Genomic DNA, 21,479 nt, shown 5'->3' on the forward strand with positions numbered 1-21,479 from the left:
GGTGTGTGATCTGCGGCTGTATGTGGTGTGTGATCTGCGGCTGTATGTGGTGTGTGATCTGCGGCTGTATGTGCTGGTAATCCCGCTCATCCAGCGCTTGCTTGCGCGCGTTTGGCTCGGGGCACAAACTTCCTGATCGGCTGCCGCTGTACTGCAGTGTCCAGGCCCGTCCAGGAGCTGGTGCTAATTCTGCCCCGTCTGTTTCCTTCCTCCCTGCAGATTTCGGTTCCCTTTTCGACCTGGAGCACGACCTCCCCGACGAGCTCATCAATTCCACAGAGCTGGGCCTGCCCAACGGCGGGGACCTCAGCCAGCTGCACACCAGCCTGGCCGCCGGCGCCCAGGACGCGGCCGCCAAGCACAAGCAGCTGTCGGAGCTCCTGCGGTCGGGCGCCCCGCCCCCCTCGGCCCAGCAGGGCGCGGGCGGCAGCCCCGGCGGCAGCTCCATGGGGCTGCTGGGGAGCATGAACGCCTCGCCGGGGCCCCAGGGCCTCGGGCAGCCCCAGCCGCAGCACCCCTCCCCCCAGCAGCCCGGCATGCTGCAGCAGCCCGGCATGGTGGGCGTGGCCGGGATGAACAGGGGCATGATGGGGGCCCAAAAGGGCAACGGACAGCAGCAGCAGGCGCCCGCGCCCCAGGGACTGATGGGAGGGCAGGTCATGAACGGCTCTCCCAGGATGAGCTACTCGAACCCTGGGCTGGGGAGTAACAGTAACCTGCTAGCGGAGACGCTACAGCAGCAGCAGGGCGGGCAGCAGCAGCTGGGGCCTGCAGGACAGACTGGACTGAGAGCACAGCAGCCTGGGGCGCTCAACAAGGTAACCACTCCCCTCTACCTGTGAGGGAGGAGCCCAGCTCCGCCCACTGGGGCCGCCCACCACAGTACGCCCTCAACCTGCCAGATACCTGACCCCAGTTCACCCCAACACTCCCATACTCATCATCGCAATACATTCACTATGTTCACTGTTATTTTATTTATTTATTTATTTATTTTCTCAATAGAATTTATCTACATTGAATATGTTTAATGTTGTGTAATGAACCACTGCATGTGGTCATATGTACAATGGGATGAAAACACTACTTGGTTTGGTAACAATGAACTTTATTATACTTTTACTATTATGTTTTACCTCCCACTTTTTCAGTTATTTGGAGTAACTGTATTGTAACCTAACAGTTGATAATGCAGCCGAATGTTTCTTATTATCATTTGATAATACTGGGACTTGGGGAATTAAGTGCCAACTCAAGTCACTTTGTACAGTCGACTCCAAATAATATCCTGATTCAGGCTTACGTGCAGCTTAAGTCTGACACACCCTCTGAATATTGACTGCATATGTGAATACTGATGGGGCATACCTTCTGAACATCCTCAGAAGTAAAACACGCCCTCCTAGTGACCTGTAATATATTTAGGCTGTCAGTCATACACTCTGTTTAAGCCTTGCTTTTGTTGTGTATTGCGGTGCATGTTTTATGGTTTTTTCTGATCAGGGGAATGGAAGAGTAATATGGAGCAGCTGCCAGTCATTGTCACTGAGCATACTTTTGACGTAGTTAAAGTAAAATCCAATCTCATGGTTAGACTGTCTTAGTGTTTACGAATGAGAGGGTTATGCTTCTGGGGTTATGAAATAAGCGAAAGAAAAATGGGCTATGTTTATATTGGGATGAGTTGGCTTGGACTCCGTTTTAAGCATTCGAATAAATTAGCTGCGTGAGGATTGAAAAAATAGAATCTTAAAAGTCTTAAAACTAAAGTTTTCCTGACGTCTGCTGATGAAACCTGGATGGCTTTAGGCTGGGACTGGGAATGATGGTGTGGCGTGAACATCATTCATTTCTGTTTGATTTTAAATGAAGGATTGTGAAATTCTTAAAGCTGTATTCAGTATTAGTGAAACTGTCATATTGCCAATATTTAAATGACCTTAATATCGAAACATCAATTATCGAAGTACAGCTGGACCCTAGCATTCACAGGGTTCCATCAGTAACCAGTACTCTAGTGTTCCCTTCTCTCTCTCTCTCCCACTCCTCATACTTGGAACATTACATCCACGTATGCCACCATGCATTTTCGCAGTGTGTGTTCTTTAACAAGGAAAAAATATCTTTAGATCTTGGCATTCTTGTACAAAGTAAAAAAAAAAAAAAAAGTAAAAAAAAAAAAAAAAACTGAGGACATGCAAAAATTCCCTAGTCAGCATTCACTGCTTGTTTGCAGGCGAATAGTCTTGTCTTTTTTTTGTTAAACTAGTTCCCTGATAAGAGTGTGAAGCCCCGTCACACAAAGCCACTTTGCTCACTAACGGTGGTCGCGTTTGTTGCGACGTGTGCAGTGAATTGCGGCACACATGATGAGATAATTGACAGCTGCTTGAATGAAATGCTCAGTGCAGGAGTTCCTCTCTGCTGGGGTAGATTGAACAGTGTGCCCTCTTTTCCTCTGACCAGTTTGAAAATCCAGCTCAAAAGCGCAGTGATTGAACATGGCTTGTCAGCGAAACTCCCGCTGGGGTCTTGTGGATACTGGGACGACGAGGTTCTGTCTTGGCTGAGTCCAGTGGGCGGCTTTTGATCTGGATTGGGCCTCTCTGGTACCGCTCGGTGCGTCTCTGCAGCGTCCAAATCCAAAGCCGGTCGAGTGTCAGGTGCGGTCCACTGTGGTCTGGCTTTGGTGCATAATGGTGTTCATTATCAGGACCGTGGGCTTGTCCAGATTCGGCTTAGACTCGTGCTCTCTGGGGAAGTGCACCTTGAGTGGTGATGAGTGCGTTTTCTCCGCTAATCTTGGTTCTTTGCGCTGTTTGTTTTTGCATCTTTGGGTAAAATTCTTCTAATGGCCAGAACAGCTACTGTCAGAACCTCCCCCTCACACAGCTCATACACCGCTTAACAAATAAGCAGTGCTGCCTCCCTCCTTAGGAATGGGAGGTTCAGCAGATTGGAAACTCATGCACCGCATTGATCAATTTGGCTCTGCACAGCCAGCCGCTTGTTCAGTGTCGCCAGCTCAGGCCATTTTGGATGCGTCGTAGCATAAGTGCGTTGTTGTTGCAAATGAGCTTTAGTTACTTCATTGAACAAACCATTATGTGCCTAATTGACCAGTGCTCAATTGTTTTGAAGGAAACAATACTATTAAATTGTGGGCCTGGGTTATTTATGCATCTGTTTTTTTTTGATGGAGGACGCAGCCCTGTTAATTGTGGCTCCCACGGAATATTTCTGGGAATGTAGGAGTGTTTCTTTTTTTTTAGTTTTATTTGTTGTGCAGATCTCTGAGGCAGGTCGTGTTGCTGTGCGTTCTTCATGCTAACTTCTGCGGTGTAGCATAATGGTTCGGCAACCTGTGCGTTCAATTCCCCAGAGGGCCACTGTTACTGGACTCCTTGTGTGAAATATTCAGCCTAAATGGTTTAAGTAAATATGTAGCGGTGTAAATGGTTCTGGAATGTAAACGGTGTAAAGGGCCTAAAATGCAGTGTAAAGTCCTTCAGCGTGTTGGATGTTGAAGATGATGGTCATACGTGAGTGAGACTGCTTGCGTAATGTTTCTGTCATTCTGAAACCGTAAGCGTTCTGTGACATGCAGATGTTCTTCTTGGTGAACTGCAGGCTTTAGTTGGTATTCCTGAGGAAATTGCATGTGCAATTCAGTGGTGCTTCTTTAGCATGAGATAACGTCACTGTCCAACTATGAGGCGGTCGCGCTTGTAGTTCAGAACAGTCGCGGCCTTTCTTAATGGATTTCCCTGCCTCTTCTCTCCTCCCGGCCTTTTACCATTAATAACTCCCCTCCTTGTGCTCCCCTTCTCCCTACCCCCTGACTCCTGCTCCACCTCCTCCCCCCCTCTCCTGCAGATGGGGATGATGGGTAACCCGGGCCCCTACGGCGCCCCCTACGGACAGCCTGCAGGCCAGGGGCTGGGTGGGGCCGGGCTGGGCCCGCAGCTTCAGAACAAAGCGGGCTTGCCCAACAGCATGGCCCAGTTCAACCTGGACAAGAAGACGCAGCCCGTGCAGGGCATGGCCAGCATGGTGAGGAGCGTCCGTCTGTCCTGCGCGCCTCCTGTCTGTCCTTTAGCCGGCAGTTCGCGTTGCCTGGCAATTGTCTGTTTTTCACCAGTATAAGTGATTGGGAGCGATCATTTTTGATATGCATAGAACTTATTTCCTATTAAATGTAATATAAAGTGTGTGCGCGCGTGGATTTTAACATACGTTTCCAGTGATTTCTCAGAGTTAACCGCTCTTTCTCCGCTGTGTCAGGCGGCCCAGCAGTCCCCGGGAGTGGTTGCCGGGGCGACGGGAGCTGGAGGGGCGGGGGGGATGATGGCGTCCGGCCCTGGCGCACAGGGCGGGCTGGGCTCCGTTTCGGCGGCCTCCGCCTCGGCGCCCCCCACTGCCGACCCGGAGAAGCGCAAGCTGATCCAGCAGCAGCTGGTGCTCCTGCTCCACGCCCACAAGTGCCAGCGGCGCGAGCAGGCCAACGGGGAGGTGCGCCAGTGCAACCTGCCCCACTGCCGCACCATGAAGAACGTCCTCAACCACATGACCCACTGCCAGGCCGGCAAGTCCTGCCAGGGTGAGCGAGAGGAGAGAGTGTGTGTGTGTGTGTGCACATGTGTGTTTGTATTTGTGTGTGTGAGAGTTTGCACGTACCAGGGAGACTTGACAAAAGTGGGAAGTCTCATCTGTCTCTGACTCGCGCTGCCCCTCTGGGTATCCTGCCACGCCCCCACCACAGTATGCGTGCGCACACACACGCACGCAGACACGCGCTCACGCAGACACGCGCTCACGCAGACACGCGCTCACGCAGACACGCGCTCACGCAGACACGCACGCACTCCTCACTCACACACTGCTCCATTGAGCCGTCGTGTCCAGCAGACAGACAGACAGACTGTCTAACGCACCTCCCTCTCTCCCTCCCTCCCTCTCTGCCTCAGTGGCCCACTGTGCCTCATCCCGACAGATCATCTCGCACTGGAAGAACTGCACACGGCACGACTGTCCCGTCTGCCTGCCGCTCAAGAACGCCGGGGACAAGAGAAATCAGCAGTGTGAGTGTCTGTGTCCGTCTGTCCATCTGTCTGTCTGTCTCAGTCTCTGCTGCTCTCGGACAGCTCTGAGGAAAGCAGGCTGCAGTTGTTTCATCGTCTGAGTGCCTGTATTACACAGAGCTTTTCAGGCGATTTCACTGAAACACTGTTTCTGTGAGACTTTGCTTGTGCACTTTGTGTTGTAGGAAGCTTTGCAAAAGAGCCTCTGGTAAATGAACTTACCGTTGTGTGTGTATTGCAGATTTTAACCTCTGCCTTCTTCCCTTCCCTCTTTTTCTTTTCTTCCTGTGATCCCCCCCCCCCCCCGCAGCTCTCCTGGGCGGGGCTGCGGTGGGCCTGGGCAGCTCTCTGGGGGCGGCTCCTGGAGGCCAGCCCAGCGCGTCCAGCCTGAACCCCCCCAGCCAGATCGACCCCAGCTCCATCGAGCGGGCCTACGCCGCCCTGGGCCTCACCTACCAGGGCAACCAGATGGCCCCGCAGCCCGCCCAGTCCTCCCTGCCCGTCCAGCCTGGCATGAGGTCGCTCAACGCCATGGGTGAGTGGACGGGATGGGGCTGAGGGGGGCGGGGCCACTGAGGTCGCGTGTGGGAAGGAAGTGAGAGGACACACAGTGTGTCTTTGAAGGGGAGCCACGCCCCCTGGGTGTGGATTCCACAGTTAGGAGCACAGTGGCCTAAGACGGCTTTTTTCTTTTTTCTTTTTTTTAGGTTGCGTGCTACTGGTTGTGTATTACTTCCTTATTGGCTGGTTCTACCCCTTGTCTTCTGGTCTTGACTTCTGTCATTGCAGACGGATGTTTTATTCTTAAAAGACATTAATGGCCTAACGGTGGTTGTGGTTGAAGTGCAGTAATGACAAGATGATGCTTGGTCTCTATGTGATCAAGCTTTTGGGTGTGTGAGTGAGTGATGCGTTTGGCACCTGACCTCTTCTCTCTGTCCCGCCTCAGCTGCAGGGAACCCCATGGGTGTGAACGGAGGGGTGGGATCCCAGCCCTCGAGCCAGCAGGCCAGCCTGCTGCAGGACGCCATGCTTCACACCAGCATGAACGCGCAGAGGTGTGTAGGAGGCTTCGCTGCACCCGTAAACGGCTGTGTGTGGGGGGGAGGAATGCTTTCCTCAGCTTTAGCTGCACTGTAACCCCCTCTCACTCTCTACCCCCCCCCCCCTCCCCCCCCCCAGCTTGATGAATGACAGCAGTGGGGTGGGGAACATGGGCTCCTTGCCCACTGCCACCCCGCCCACCAGCGCGGGCATGAGGAAGTCCTGGCACGAGGACATCACCCAGGACCTGCGCAACCATCTCGTGCACAAGCTGTGAGTGTCGCCCGCCCTAACGCCCCCTCCCGTGCAGGGGGGGGTTTCCCATGTTTTTGGGCAGCCAGCCAGGGGAGATAACCAGCAGCTCTCTCTCTCTGTCTCTCCCCCTCCCTCTGAGCAGTGTGCAGGCCATCTTCCCCACCCCGGACCCGGCTGCCCTGAAGGACCGGCGGATGGAGAACCTGGTGGCCTACGCCCGCAAGGTGGAGGGAGACATGTACGAGTCCGCCAACAGCAGGGTACGTCCCGCGTGACAGCGGTCCTCCCCGTCTCTCTTCCTGGGGTCGGTGGGACAGTGCGGATTGAGTAAAATACGTTTGTGTTCTGTGTCCAGCGGTTTTAACTGCTAACACCCTAGTTTAACGTCTGTCACTCTGAATACCAAACAAATTTAAAGTTAAAATTTCTCACTTATCCAACATGCGAAATATGTTTATTTAATTTCATTTGGTAATTCTAAAAGATATAAATTATGAATTAAATCGCCAAATTTTTGGAATGGTAACTGCGTTGTAGGGACATTGCGGTAGCTGGTGATGTTACGATGTTGCAGAAATGCTGTGTTGCAGCTGGTAATGTTAGTGTTGCAGAAATGCTGTGTTTTAGCTGGTAATGTTAGTGTTGCAGAAATGCTGTGTTGCAGCTGGTAATGTTAGTGTTGCAGAAATGCTGTGTTGCAGCTGGTAATGTTTGTGTTGCAGAAATGCTGTGTTGCAGCTGGTAATGTTAGTGTTGCAGAAATGCTGTGTTGCAGCTGGTTTCTCATCCTGCATGTGTCCCCCCCCCCCCCTTAGGCGGAGTACTACCACCTCCTGGCAGAGAAGATCTATAAGATCCAGAAGGAGCTGGAGGAGAAGCGGAGGACGCGGCTGCAGAAGCAGGGCATGATGCCCACGCAGCCCGGCCTGCCTCCCACAGCGCTCCCGCAGGGGCCCGCCGGTTTAGGCCAACCCCCCTCGGCCCTACCACAGGGGCCCGCCGGCCTGGGACAGCCCCCCTCGGCCCTTCCGCAGGGGCCCGCCGGTTTAGGCCAGCCCCCCTCGTCCCTCCCCCAGGGGCCCGCCGGCCTGGGCCAGCCCCCTAGTGAGTAAACCTCATGCACCCCCCCATCTTCACAATGATCCTGGATCAGTGTAGACGGGCCCTAGTAGTCCCTCCCCCTTTATCACTAAAAGGTCCTGAAATTTGGTGTGCTCTTAAATCATTTCTTTAGTTATCACACACATACTAATTGGGATGCATTAGTGCGCTCCTAAATGTGTTCATCGTAGGAGCACGTGTGCATCTTTGTAAAAACTTTAGCATAGAGCCCTGTTAATGGGATGTGTCTTCCTCTGTAAAGATGGTCCTCACTCTGACCCCTCCCTGGTCCGGCCCACGGTGCCCAATCAGATGGTGAACAGGATGCAGAACCCTGCAGGTAGGTCCCGCCCAGCTGGGCCGCTCTCCCACGCGAACGAGTCGGTTGCGCGCTTTCTCTCATTCTGGAGTGGAGCTCGTAGCCTCTCCCATCAGCAGATCCAATGCGGTTCGTCTGTTCTCTTCAGCACATTCCTGAGCTGGATTGCAGCCTAAAACCCCAGTTAAATGTCTGATTGCACACACACACGCATGCATGCATGCAGGCTGTGTGCACACTAGTATAGGTAGCACTGCTCAGTGCGTCTGCCTCTTGACTGTTGATCATAGGTCACAATATTTGTGTTCAGAACAGCTAAGACTGTGTGTGTGTGTGATCTGTCAGGGTTGTGTGTGTGTAGGGTGGGTGTGTGTGTATCATTCCCAGGTTTGGCCAGCGCTGTGTGCGTGTGTGTGTGTGTGTGTGTGATCTGTCAGGGTTGTGTGTGTGTGGTGGTCTGTAGGTGTTGTGTTGTATCATTCCAGGTTTGGCCAGCGTTGTGTGTGTGTGTGTGTGTGTGTGTGATCTGTCAGGGTTGTGTGTGTGTGTGTGTGTGTGTGTGTGTGTGTGTGTGTGTGTGTGTGTGTGATCTGTCAGGGTTGTGTGTGTGTGGTGGGTCTGTAGGGTGGGTGTGTGTGTATCATTCCCAGGTTTGGCCAGCGCTGTGTGCGTGTGTGTGTGTGTGTGTGTGATCTGTCAGGGTTGTGTGTGTGTGGTGGGTCTGTAGGGTGTGTGTGTGTGTATCATTCCCAGGTTTGGCCAGCGTTGTGTGTGTGTGGTGGGTGTGTAGGGTGGGTGTGTGTATCATTCCCAGGTTTGGCCAGCGCTGTGTGTGTGTGTGTGTGTGTGTGTGTGTGAGTGATCTGTCAGGGTTGTGTGTGTGTGTAGGGTGGGTGTGTGTGTATCATTCCCAGGTTTGGCCAGTGCTGTGTGTGTGTGTGGTGTCAGTTTCGTCACTGCTCTAGGGTGTGTGGAGTGCTATTATGTGTATACGGCTCTGTTTGCACTTATGAGTTGTGCAATGGTAAGCCGTGCTCTGTGTGTGTGTGTGTGTTGGGGCTGTTGGCATTGGCAAAAAATGACATTCAATTATTCCTTCTAAAAAAATAAAATAAAAAAACACAAGTTTGAATACATTCAAATTAAGCACGTTAACAGTTAATTAACTGTTAATCATTAATAAGAATGTTTCTAGATTAATTTTGATTAATTGGTTAAATTTAAGTGTACCGTTTCAATGAATAACCTAACACCAGTGATTAGATTTTACTTTGCAAATTAATTGGTAGGCCTATTTTTAGTCATTTGTTTTATAGGCCATATAGTCGATTTTAAGTTTTTCAGTTAATCATTATTAATAAATGAATGGGTGTTGATCAATTAAAAGAATTGCACGAAATTTGCATCTCTAATTCCAATATGTATTTCTGTTTTAAATGTTGAATTGCATGTAAAACAGAAATTTGACCAGCTGTGTTACTGCGTGTTATGTTCGCAAGACTGCAAACGAATATGAGACATAACTAGCATAGATGCATTTTATTTAACAGACAGCATGTGCATTAATGCAGGATTCTTCATTGTTTTCGTGCTAATCTTTTTGTCTGACCTTTGTGTGGTTTATTGATCATAATATTTACAGTCGTTAGTAGCACAGCAAGATTCAAAGAGGAAGTGCTTCATTTGAATTAAATGAAACCTATGTCATGCTTTAGCTAACTTGCTCAACATGAGAAAATTACAACAGAAATCGCTCCTAGTTTATAAAAAAATATATTTTTAGTTTAAATATTACATTTCTAGATATACTTGATCAGAATATGAACGAAAGGTTAATGAACACTCAAGGTGGATTTTAAGTATACAGTATACATTTATAATACTTTTGTGAATGTACTGTTATTTCTTGTGATTGGACAGTACCCTTTGGTTTGTGCTCAGCCTCGCCCCTCTCCTCCTCTCCCTCTCTCTTCAGGGATGAACCAGTTCAGTCAGATGGGAATGCAGTCTCTGGGCCAGAGGTCTACCCCTCCTCTCCAGCTGGGCACGTCCCTCAATCAGGTCTCCACCTCCACCTGCCCCCCCCCCCCACCCACCCTGTGCCCTTTGCTCAGGGGTTGAGTTCTGACGAGGTGCTGCAGTGCACACCGCTGGCCGTTATACTGAACGCAGCGGTTTCATGTGGAGGTTAAGGAGCTGTCCAAGCCCTGTGTGCAGCACAGACGCTGAGCAGCAGGGTGCTCGGCTGTTCCAGTGTGGCTGAGTCAAAGCGTGCTCTGCACAGAAGCAAAGCACACATCCGGTATGACTAGCGCGCGTGTGTGTGTGTACGTTTGTATGAACTCTCACACATTCTCTCTCTCTCTCTCACACAGATGGGAATGGGGACAGCGCGGATGGGTCAGCCCAATGTGGCTCAGCTGCAGAACCAGTACCTGCCCCCAGGGCAGTTCCCCGGGTCAGGCCCCGTGGGTATGGCACAGCCTGGGGCACAGACTGGCATGACACAGGTGAGGAGGAGCCTCTCTCAGAACAGACAGCAGCACACACGCCTGTACGCCTATCCTCAGATATCCACCCACACACACACACACACACACACACACACACACAGACACACACACACACCTGTACACCTCCCCTCTGACACTCACACACACACACACACACACACACACACACACACGCGCACACCTGTACACCTCCCCTCAGAGACACACACACACACAGACACACACACACCTGTACAGCTCCCCTCAGACACACACACACACACACACACACACCTGTACACCTCCCCTCAGAACACACACGCACACCTGTACACCTCCCCTCAGAGACACACACACACACAGACACACACACACCTGTACACCTCCCCTCAGACACACACGCACAGAACGTGGACCCCACACATTTCTTGTCAGTGTACGTGTGTTGCAGAATGCATGGTTTGATGGGTGCGCCTCATGCCTTATAACCTCCATCTTGTCCCCCCCCCCCCCCCTCATCTGTTCCTTCTGCCCTCCCCCCAGCAGGCCCAGATGCCCACCCCCCCTTCCCTGCCTGTAAGCAGCCCGGTGGCTCAGCCCGGCTCGGTGGGAGGGGCAGGGGGCGGGACTTCAGTGGGCTCCATGGGACCCAGCAGCGTAGGCCCTGCCTCTAACCTGGCCCCGCCTTCCAACTCCTCGCAGCCCAACTCCCACCCGCACTGCCCGCCCCTCCGGCAGAACTCCCCCTCCCCCGCACGCAGCCTCACCCCCACGCCGCACCACACGCCCCCAGGGCTGGCAGGCTCGCAGACCCCCCAGCCCCACACTCCCAACCCCCCTCAGCTGGCCCCTCCTGCCCCCCAGCAGCAGCAGATGCCTCAGCCAATGGGGTCGGGGCTAGGCTCCGATAAGCCCGCCCAGCTACAGCAGCAGCAGCTGGGCGGAGCCACCGCAACCCCCCAGCCCGGGCTCACCTCCTCCGCGCCCGCCCCCAGCGCTCCCCTGCCGCCCCAACTCCCACGCACTCCGGTGAGTACCGCCGCTCGCGGGACTTGGCGGGGACGACCGTCCCACTGGCACGTTACACGCGCCTTACTGTGCCTGCCTTCCCTCCTGCTCCTTCTCAGCGTTCCTTTACCTGCAGTCCGCATGCACCACCCCCCCCCGCTCCTTCTCTTTAATGCATTTATTCAGTCATTTCCCAGAATTCACTGCCCTTCTCGCTGTCCCCCCCCAGCTGTCCCAGAAGTCCTCGCTGACGGCGGACGGCCAGGCCTCCACGCCCGCGTCCGTCAGCAGCGCCGACACGGGGTCCCAGCAGGCTCTGCCCGACGCCGCCGCCCCCCTCGACCCCAAGATGGAGGTGAAGCAGCAGGACGAGGAAGAGGCGGAGATGGAGGGAAAGCCTTCGGGAAAAATGGGCATGAAGCAAGAAGACAACAAATCTGAGGAGAAACCAGAGGTGAAAGTAAGGAAGCGGGGGATGCAGAGAGGGTGGGGAGAGACTGGGAGATAAAGAAGCCAAGGGAAGGAAAGATGGGGAATGGTGTAGGGAGAGGAGTGAGTTGGCCGAGGCGGAAGTGAACACTGATGCGTCAGGCTTAAGGAGCGACAGGCTGTTTCAGTGGAGCTGAGGTCTGCGGAACTCCCAACACCGGGTCTTGCGCACGCCGAACGTTGTTGGCTCTGGAGACGTGCGTGGTGTTTGTGCAGCAGTCGCAGTGGGTGTGCAGACAGGCAGGGTCTTTGCTTTAGCTGAAGGTAGAGCGTTCGTGTGGAAGTCAGCGAGCTTCTTCTTGAAGGCCTTCCAAGCGAAGAGCAGTTTTACCATTTTCTTCTCCGCCCGTGACCCGCCAGGTGAAGAAGGAAGAATCGGGTGGTGACGGATGCAAAGGGGAGCCCATGGAGACGTCGTCGTCAGGGGCAACGGGCGAAGACAGGAAACCGGAGCCTAAGGTGGAGCCCAAAGGGGAAGAGGAGGGGTCAGGGGCATCCGGCGCGCACAGCTCCCCGGCCAGCGCTCAGAGCAAGAGGAAAAGTAGGGTGGCCATGTTTTACCTCTTCAGTATCTCTTTCTCTCTTTGTAACTCTGTGTGAGCGGTATGCATTGCTGTTTATGAGTGCTGCGTATCGCTGTAGCACTGTGAACTGTATGCATTGCTGTAACTGAGTGGTACATATCGCTGTTATTGCGAGTGGTACGTAAGTCTGTTGCTCTGTGTGAGTGGTGCGTATCGCTGTAACTCTGAGTGGTGCGTATCGCTGTAACTCTGAGTGGTGCGTATCGCTGTAACTGAGTGGTGCGTATCGCTGTAACTCTGAGCGGTGCGTATCGCTGTAACTCTGAGCGGTGTGTATCACTGTGACTGAGCGGTGCGTATCACTGTAACTCTGAGCGGTGCGTATCGCTGTAACTCTGAGCGGTGTGTATCGCTGTAACTCTGAGCGGTGCGTATCGCTGTAACTCTGAGCGGTGCGTATCACTGTAACTCTGAGCGGTGCGTATCACTGTAACTCTGAGCGGTGCGTATCGCTGTAACTCTGAGCGGTGCGTATCGCTGTAACTCTGAGCGGTGCGTATCGCTGTAATCTGAGGGTGCGTATCGCTGTAACTCTGAGTGGTGCGTATCGCTGTAACTCTGAGTGGTGCGTATCGCTGTAACTGAGTGGTGCGTATCGCTGTAACTCTGAGCGGTGCGTATCGCTGTAACTCTGAGCGGTGCGTATCGCTGTAACTCTGAGTGGTGCGTATCGCTGTAACTGAGCGGTGCGTATCGCTGTAACTCTGAGCGGTGCGTATCGCTGTAACTCTGAGCGGTGCGTATCGCTGTAACTCTGAGTGGTGCGTATCGCTGTAACTCTGAGCGGTGCGTATCGCTGTAACTCTGAGCGGGTGGGGGCGTATCGCTGTAACTGAGCGGTGCGTATCGCTGTAACTCTGAGCGGTGCGTATCGCTGTAACTCTGAGCGGTGCGTATCGCTGTAACTCTGAGCGGTGCGTATCCTGTAACTGAGGGTGGTATCGCTGTAACTGAGCGGTGCGTATCGCTGTAACTGAGCGGTGCGTATCGCTGTAACTCTGAGTGGTGCGTATCGCTGTAACTGAGCGGTGCGTATCGCTGTAACTGAGCGGTGCGTATCGCTGTAACTCTGAGCGGTGCGTATCGCTGTAACTCTGAGCGGTGCGTATCGCTGTAATCTGAGTGGTGCGTATCGCTGTAACTCTGAGCGGTGCGTATCACTAACTCTGAGCGGTGCGTATCACTAACTCTGAGCGGTGCGTATCACTAACTCTGAGCGGTGCGTATCACTAACTCTGAGTGGTGTGTATCACTGTAACTCTGAGTGGTGCGTATCGCTGTAACTCTGAGTGGTGCGTATCTCTGTAACTCTGAGTGGTGCGTATCGCTGTAACTCTGAGTGGTGCGTATCGCTGTAACTCTGAGTGGTGTGTATCGCTGTAACTCTGAGTGGTGCGTATCGCTGTAATCTGAGTGGTGGTGTCGCTGTAACTCTGAGTGGTGCGTATCACTGTAACTCTGAGTGGTGCGTATCGCTGTAACTCTGAGCGGTGCGTATCACTGTAACTCTGAGTGGTGCGTATCGCTGTAACTCTGAGTGGTGCGTATCGCTGTAACTCTGAGTGGTGTGTATCGCTGTAACTCTGAGCGGTGCGTATCGCTGTAACTCTGAGTGGTGTGTGTCGCTGTAACTCTGAGCGGTGTGTGTCGCTGTAACTGAGCGGTGCGTGTCGCTGTAACTCTGAGCGGTGCGTATCGCTGTAACTGAGCAGTATGTATCGCTGGTGCGTAACCGCGTCCCTTCTCTGTGCGCTAGTCTTTAAGCCCGAGGAGCTGCGGCAGGCCCTGATGCCCACGCTGGAGGCGCTGTACCGCCAGGACCCCGAGTCTCTGCCCTTCCGCCAGCCCGTGGACCCCCAGTTACTGGGAATACCCGTACGTATTCGAACTAGTAACCGAACTAACCTGGTAAGGGACTGCCCTGGCTTCGATTCGCTTCCTTTTCTTTTTTTTCTTTTTTCCTTTTTTCCTTTTTTTGAGAGACCTCTCTGGTTCTTTCTGTTTCTTCTTTCTTCACCCCTTTTTTTCCCTCCATACCTCTCTCCATTTCACGAGTGAAAGGGAACGGATATCAGTTGAGTGTATAATTTAATTGAAGTTTGACTGTGTATGTGTGTGTGTGTGTGTGTGAACTAGTGTTTTAAGAGATTTGTGTGTGTGTGAGAGTGCATTTGTGTTTTTAAGATGTTTGGGTGTGTGTGTGTGTGTGTGTGTGTGTGTGAACTAGTGTTTTAAGAGATTTGGCTGTGTGTGTGTGTGTGTGAGTGCGTTTGTATTTTTAAGATGTTTGACTGTGTGTGTGTGAGAGTGCGTTTGTGTTTTTAAGATGTTTGACTGTGTGTGTGTGTGTCAGTGTTTTTATGAGTGCATGGATCATACAGGTTTTCATCGGAGTGACACAGGCCCACAGACTGAGGATATGTATGTGTGTGTGTGTGTGTGTGTATGAGTGTGAGCCTCTCGCTTGCTTCAAGTCTTTCATTTCACTGCAAAAAAATCCCCAAAATTCAGAACTTTTTTTTATCAAATAAAATAAAGCAATACTAAAAACGTCTCTTGCCCCGACTTCCCCCTTTCAGTCCTGTAGGCTCTGCTGTAAGCCTGCAATGCTCAGCCCTGTTACACTTACGGAGGGAGCATCACGCTGTTGAACCCCTTTAAAAACCACGCTGAAACGGGTAAAACTTCAGGGGGGGTTTTGGGCGTGTGCCGCGCAGTGGTGATCTGGTTGGTGACGCGCCCTGGGGATTCGCTGTGCCCTGTTCCGGGGAGAAGGTCGCCGCTGCGCGCCCCCCTCCCGCCCCTCCCGAGGTCACGGCGGTAAGCCGAGCAGAAGCGGAAGCCCCGACATTAGCGGAATGCTGACGGCTTCATTAGCGCTGCCCGGTGACCCGGTTGCCTGGCGATGGAGTGTCGCTGGCAGTGACAGAGTTTACAACTCGTCAGCCTCGGCTGGGAACTCCTGAACAGAGTTCCACCCGGCTGCCAGTCGCTGGTGTAACACGTGACACTGTTTCACCCCTCCCACATTGTAACTCCTGAGTGGTGTACAGATCTCTCTGAAGAAGTGAACCAGGGAGCAGGGGTGCTGGGTGTCATTAAGGGGACCAGCATACGTACACACTTATCAGTCATTTGGCATCAAAGCGCCGGTCACTGTGTTCCTGGCAGAGAGTCTGCGTTGAAGCCATTTGACGTTTTTAGCCTATTGCTTTATTTTATTTCATTGAATTTAATCTCATTTTTAACCTCAAGCTTTGAAGCTTCCCCTCCCTGAGCTTTTAAGCTTTTTAAAAATTTATTTTAGAATTCTAATCTGAAATCATTTTCTTTTGTGTTCATTGCAAATGCTTCTTTTACAATGCAAGCTTTCTAGACAGTTCCTGGCCAGTAATCAGTATTGTGTTGCAGTCGATTGTGTGTGAGATCCGCTGTTGGTTCAAGTGTGCCAAAGTCAAGCCCGGGACATTACAGCCGAGTGCTTCACAGTAGAAGCAGGGTGCTGGAGCTGTCTCTCTGCTGTCCCGTTCTACCTCCATGCAGTCACTGGAGCAGGTTGCTCTTTTCTCTTCAACGCCAACAGACCTGTATTATGACACGTTGGACTATCTAGTCTGAGACCAGGCGCAACATCCTCAGCATCCCAATTGTGACTCTCTCTCCCACTCACATATGCATTCGCGCACACACACACACACACACACACACACACACACACTGTACTCGCCAGATCACTGCACGTATTGTGCATAAGCCGAGTCTTGTTGTCGTGTTTAGTAAACGTCTGTGTTGCTGCTTGGAGGGATTGAGGAACAGGAACTGCAGGGTTTTCTGTAGCAGAACCCGTTTCTCCGGGGAAAGATTTGACTTGGGCTCATTTGTTTAAGTCCAAGGACAGGAGGCTTTTTGAACATGGGGACGGCATGACTCTCCACTTCCTCTCATTGGTTTAGTTCCTCCAGCTATCACTTCATAATCCGGGGAAGAATTGGCACTTTTACCCAAACGTAGCACTGGGAGACGGGCTAATCAGTACAGGTGGGCATCACCTCTTATTGGAAGACCTGAGTCAGCGTTTGCCTGGAAACAGGCCTTGTGCCGAACAGTGCATCTTCCAGCCAGTGATCACAGAGGCGGCATTGTTCTGGACATGGTTCTCTCTCTTGTCCATGGGTTTGATTTTGGCACACTTCTTCACAGTGGTCTCAGAGTAACCCTCACCCCCCCATTGCCCCAGTGTTGTGCCCCCCCCCCCACTGAAGTTCATTCTCAAAATCTCAAATCTCTAAAATGGCTTAAAGCCTCAGAACCACACAGGGACTTCCCTGTACGACATCTTTCATGTTTTGGTTACACATCTGTTACTAGCAGTGACTTATTTCATGTTTAAACATGCCCCCACCCCCGCCTCCCCCCGACCCTTTGATATCATGTGTAAGTGGTGACGGCGCTCCCTGCTGAGAAGTCCAGGGCACTCCCAGTCCCTGCACAGGTGCACTTTGGCAATGGGGGGAGCTCTGCGGTGACTGTGTCCCGGTGTGTTGATGATGCTTCCCGCTGCTCGTGTGTCTGCTGTAGTGAGCCGCTGCGCTGGCCTCTAAGGGCTCTGCTTGTGTTCTGCTGTCCATTGCTTGGCCAGTGAATGCTAACAGCAGATACTGCCAGCGTGCGTGCGCACAATGAATGTCGGCACTTCCTTTCGCCTCAACCTTGCACCCCATCTTGCGCTACTTCACAGTATTTCATTATTTCTGCAAACGAGCGGAAGCCAGGTTTCACACCAGAGTAGCAAAATATTACTTCAGCTGTTGAAGTGGCATTGTCTGGTGTGGTTATACATTTTTAATGTGAAATTTGTTTGTTTCACACTACCAGGTTCATCAGTTGACTGAGATGGCCTTGTGTTGTAAAAGGGTGCAAGGTTATGGAAAGAAGGGATTACTGTTATTTTACTGTCTGCTCATGAACCTGTCTGCAGCCCTCAACATTTTCTTCCCTCCCGCATTTCTCTCCCCTGCTGTGGATCCACAATGACGATGACCCCCATCTTCTGCCAACGATCCCGTCTTCTGCCAACAACCCCACCTTCTACCATTTCCGATTGGCCCACCCAATCTCACCAAAACCAATCCAACCTGCCCTGCCTGCCAATGTACTCTCTGACCCCGCCCCCACAACTCTCCTTGCCCAATCGTGCCTCTGAATTCGACACTACTGCCCCGGAACCCACCAACCTCCCAGGACTACTTTGACATAGTGAAGAACCCCATGGACCTGTCCACCATCAAGCGCAAGCTGGACACGGGCCAGTACCAGGAGCCCTGGCAGTACGTGGACGACATCTGGCTCATGTTCAACAACGCCTGGCTGTACAACCGTAAGACCTCGCGCGTCTACAAGTACTGCTCCAAGCTGGCCGAGGTGTTCGAGCAGGAGATCGACCCCGTCATGCAGGGCCTGGGGTACTGCTGCGGCAGGAAGGTGAGGCGGGACGGTGTCTGTCTGTCTCTCTCTCTCTCTCTCTCTATCTCTCTCTATCTCTCTATCTGCCTGCATGTGTTTTTAAAAGGGAACCAGCAGGTTTTTCAGAGGTAGACGTGGCTCAGTCAGGGTGGGAGGCAGTGCTATAGAGGTTTAGCAGGGTCAGTGCTATAGAGGTTTAGCAGGGTCAGTGCTATAGAGGTTTAGCAGGGTCAGTGCTGTAAGAGTTTAGCAGGGTCAGTGCTGTAGGAGTTTAGCAGGGTCAGTGCTGTAGGAGTTTAGCAGGGTCAGTGCTGTAGGTGTTTAGCAGGGTCAGTGCTGTAGGTGTTTTGCGGGGTCAGTGCTGTAAGGTTTTAGTGAAGTCAGTGCTATGTATGTTGCTGTAGGAGGTCCTCTTGCTGTTTCCTCCCAGCTACTTGCCTTGATGATGCTTAACCTCTGGACCCTCTCTCCTCCTCCCATCTCTCCATCCTGCAGCTGGAGTTTTCTCCTCAAACCCTGTGCTGCTATGGAAAGCAGCTGTGCACCATCCCCCGCGACGCTGCCTACTTCAGCTACCAGAACAGGTCAGTGACTGATCAGTCACACACGCACACACACACACACACACACACACGTATGCTCACACGCATACGCACCTCAAACAAGCACACCACATACACCTCACATGCACACATTCGCACTTGCCCCTTGTGTACACCTGCGCATCTCACACACACGGACCTCTCACGTGTGCACACCTCTCCCGTACGTGTGCATGTACACACACACACGCACACGCTAACACACCTAACACACACACACACACACACAGAGTGATGCCATGCCTGGCAGGTCTTCAGGGGAACTGGCTTGTATCTGCACTGGACATTCCCTCAAGTGCTTCAGGCTGAAGGCTTCTGCATGCTTCAAATGAACTGGTTTTTGGAAATGTCGGATAGCATTGGAAAGCTCCTTTCTGGTGGTCTGATTGGGGGGTCTGCGTCCAACTTTTTTTTTTTTTTTGGAACGTTTTTTGAAACCAACACACCTGAAACCAACAGTCTGCGCCAGGTTTCCGCGACGATTGGCCAGGTGTGCATTGGGTATGGTTTCAGGTGGTCTGCAAATTTGCATCAGAAGAAGAAGAAATGGAGCTACACCGCTCACATTGAACCGCTTGGAGGAAACACTGAGTTAGTTAGTTCATCAGTGTGCATTTATATGACCATTGGTCATCGCCCTTTGAATGCTGCATCTTTGGAACGCAGGACTATTCTAAATATGTGGAATAACACAAATGTATTTTCTTCATGATTTCATTATGACACTTGTAAGAGGAGCGCAATGAAATACTGGGATTAGTGGGATGAAATAAGATTCAAATAATGGTTTGGCACAGTTTTGCCACACAGGCAATTATTAAAAAACCCTAGGAGCGATTTCCGTTTTAATTTATTTACGTTGAGCAAGCTAGCTAGAGCATGACATCTCGTTTTTGACTTTTCATTCAAATGAAGCGCTTTCTTTTCGAATCACATGATGCTACCAATGACTGTAAATACTTTGATCAACAGAAATGTCAGACAACGAAAGATGATTGGCTCAAGGTTTGGTTTGGTTGAAGTTTGGGTTCAAGTCATCACCTTTAATAAAAGACCTCACTATATATCTGCGTTTATAGAACGCATTTCTTAAAAAATTTTGAAATTTATTTTTTACTGCATTTTGGCTACTTTTTTCTGCGTGAAAACTAACTGAATCGTGTGAAAGCGACCGCTGATGACTCTTCAGGTCACGATTATGAAGACACCCGGAAGTTCTTGGATGGAGATCACAAACTGCAAAACCTTTCGTACCTACGACAACTTTCTATAGCTACTTCCCATTATAATCCCGCCCCCTCTCTATGACGGACAGCTTCTCGGCCCACGGTCGAGTTTAGCTGCTTTGGACAAGAGGCATGAACAACACCGTCCGGTGTGGCTGGGCAGCGCGTTGTGCGAACCGGTTCGTTTTGAAGCATGCTGAAGCCTTGAAGACCTGCTTCGTGGGTATACCAGCTGTGTCCCACCAGACAGGCTTCAAACCTGCATTCACCTCTGGGGCAGCAAGCCCATTACCTTCCTAGCGCTTAGCCTACGCTACAGGTGACCTGCTAAGAGTTGTCTGTTTTCCCCGGTGGTGTCTAACAAACGGCTGGGACATGCAATCGCTTCTCATCTTCCTTCCCAGAGGCATTGACTCTGCACTTACTGACACGAACACTGCGCACCTGAACATCTTCTAACATCCTGCAGCTAACCGCTCCAGAGAATGTCTGTCTTTATCAGCTGACTGTCTGGCTTTAGCTATGAATGCTTACCCTGCCCTCATACCCTGTTTCCATCTTATTGTCACTGTTTAGAGAACCTTGGCATTTATAAAGTTGGTCCCTTGCATTGCTCGATTCGTGTTTTCATATGAAAGTAATGACATCGGCAGTTTGCAAGCTGAAGGCCTAGAATGGAGATTAATGATGTCATTAAATAATGTTAAGCCATGAATTGGCTCTGTCAGTTTTGATGGAAGATGGCAGCCCTGTAGAGGGGGCAGTCATCTTGTGCAAGTTCTTGCTTGTATTTTGCACGCAGTTGCGGCACGTGTGCACACTTGCACGTTGATTTCTGCCCAAGAAGACCATGCAAAGAAAATCATTTTTAAAAAATGATAAGGACTGAAATAGCAGAAAAAGTGAGGCGGGAGTAGAATGTAGGAATGGGACAGCGCGGCTGGCTGCCGAGCCGTTTCCCAGAGGGACTGTGATTGGCGTTGCCGTCCGCTGCGGGTCTGTACACGCGGCTCGCTGCGCTTTGCGTAAACCCGCGAGTTCGCCGGTAAAGCATCGTCTTGCAGTTTGTGTTCATTTGCTTGGTTTGGTGGCCACGTGATTGGGCAGCCGGCTGCGCAGACCCCCTGCGAGCTTTGGGCGAGAGACCGCGCAATGCGAGGCCACCAAGCTGGAGCTTACGGCTAGCACAAACCTTGCTTCAGCTCGCAATTTAGCTTCTGAAATGATTCATGGGAAGATGAATTGGGACCACCTTTAAAATGGACTTAGGAGATTATGGAACCCTGTTGCACCTGTATCTGTTTATATTTCTTCATTTGCTCATTTTTAAAATTTTAATTTGCCCCTCCACCCCGCCCCGCCCATCCAGTTAATTCTCCTGTTACTGTCGTAGCTGTGATGTTGTTTTGCTCAGTGACTCTGGAAGCTAATCTGTGCTTTGCCTTGGCTTTCTGCTTTGTGTTATCTTGGATGTTGTCGTGTCTCCCTGCCCATTTCCCCTCCTTGCCATCCGTCCCCTTGTCCTCGTCTGGTCTGTAACGTTTTTATTTTCACACGTTTTTAATATTCATTTACCCTTCCCTCCCATCGCCCTCTTCTCCCTTTCTCTCCCTCCTCTTTTAACGCTTGTGATGTCTGCATTGGCCTGCTTTGCTGTGACCAATCGTCCACTCCGAAATATCACACACAAAACCCCCAAAATATCCTGCATCATGATTGGCTGCCCTGACGACGACCCCGCCCTCTGCTCCTCCTGTGTGCCCGCCCCCCTTGGCCTGCCCTGCCCTGATTGGTGGCTGCTTCTTCCTGCCCTCA

At 51.7% G+C, this 21,479-nt stretch overlaps 1 protein-coding gene across 18 annotated transcripts in view; it reads left to right on the top strand.

The window, feature by feature from the left end:
• ep300b (E1A binding protein p300 b) overlaps positions 1-21,479 on the top strand; it is a 41,384-nt gene that overhangs the window by 8,098 nt on the left and 11,807 nt on the right. For 4 of the 18 annotated variants that reach the window (XM_064315833.1, XM_064315835.1, XM_064315839.1 and 1 more), the window contains exons 2-19: positions 220-818; positions 3,877-4,053; positions 4,285-4,600; positions 4,968-5,081; positions 5,392-5,616; positions 6,031-6,139; positions 6,264-6,398; positions 6,523-6,640; positions 7,196-7,484; positions 7,744-7,821; positions 9,776-9,861; positions 10,176-10,310; positions 10,836-11,321; positions 11,530-11,760; positions 12,150-12,330; positions 14,130-14,248; positions 17,615-17,854; positions 18,332-18,420. In XM_064315833.1, coding sequence (XP_064171903.1) covers positions 220-818; positions 3,877-4,053; positions 4,285-4,600; positions 4,968-5,081; positions 5,392-5,616; positions 6,031-6,139; positions 6,264-6,398; positions 6,523-6,640; positions 7,196-7,484; positions 7,744-7,821; positions 9,776-9,861; positions 10,176-10,310; positions 10,836-11,321; positions 11,530-11,760; positions 12,150-12,330; positions 14,130-14,248; positions 17,615-17,854; positions 18,332-18,420 — 3,727 coding nt within the window. Of the gene's footprint in view, positions 1-219; positions 819-3,876; positions 4,054-4,284; positions 4,601-4,967; positions 5,082-5,391; positions 5,617-6,030; positions 6,140-6,263; positions 6,399-6,522; positions 6,641-7,195; positions 7,485-7,743; positions 7,822-9,775; positions 9,862-10,175; positions 10,311-10,835; positions 11,322-11,529; positions 11,761-12,149; positions 12,331-14,129; positions 14,282-17,614; positions 17,855-18,331; positions 18,421-21,479 lie in introns of all 18 variants that reach the window. The other 14 variants (XM_064315825.1, XM_064315829.1, XM_064315832.1 and 11 more) reach the window with 8 other exon arrangements.

Source organism: Anguilla rostrata, chromosome 17 (assembly GCF_018555375.3).
Source record: "Anguilla rostrata isolate EN2019 chromosome 17, ASM1855537v3, whole genome shotgun sequence".
Lineage (NCBI taxonomy): Eukaryota > Metazoa > Chordata > Actinopteri > Anguilliformes > Anguillidae > Anguilla > Anguilla rostrata.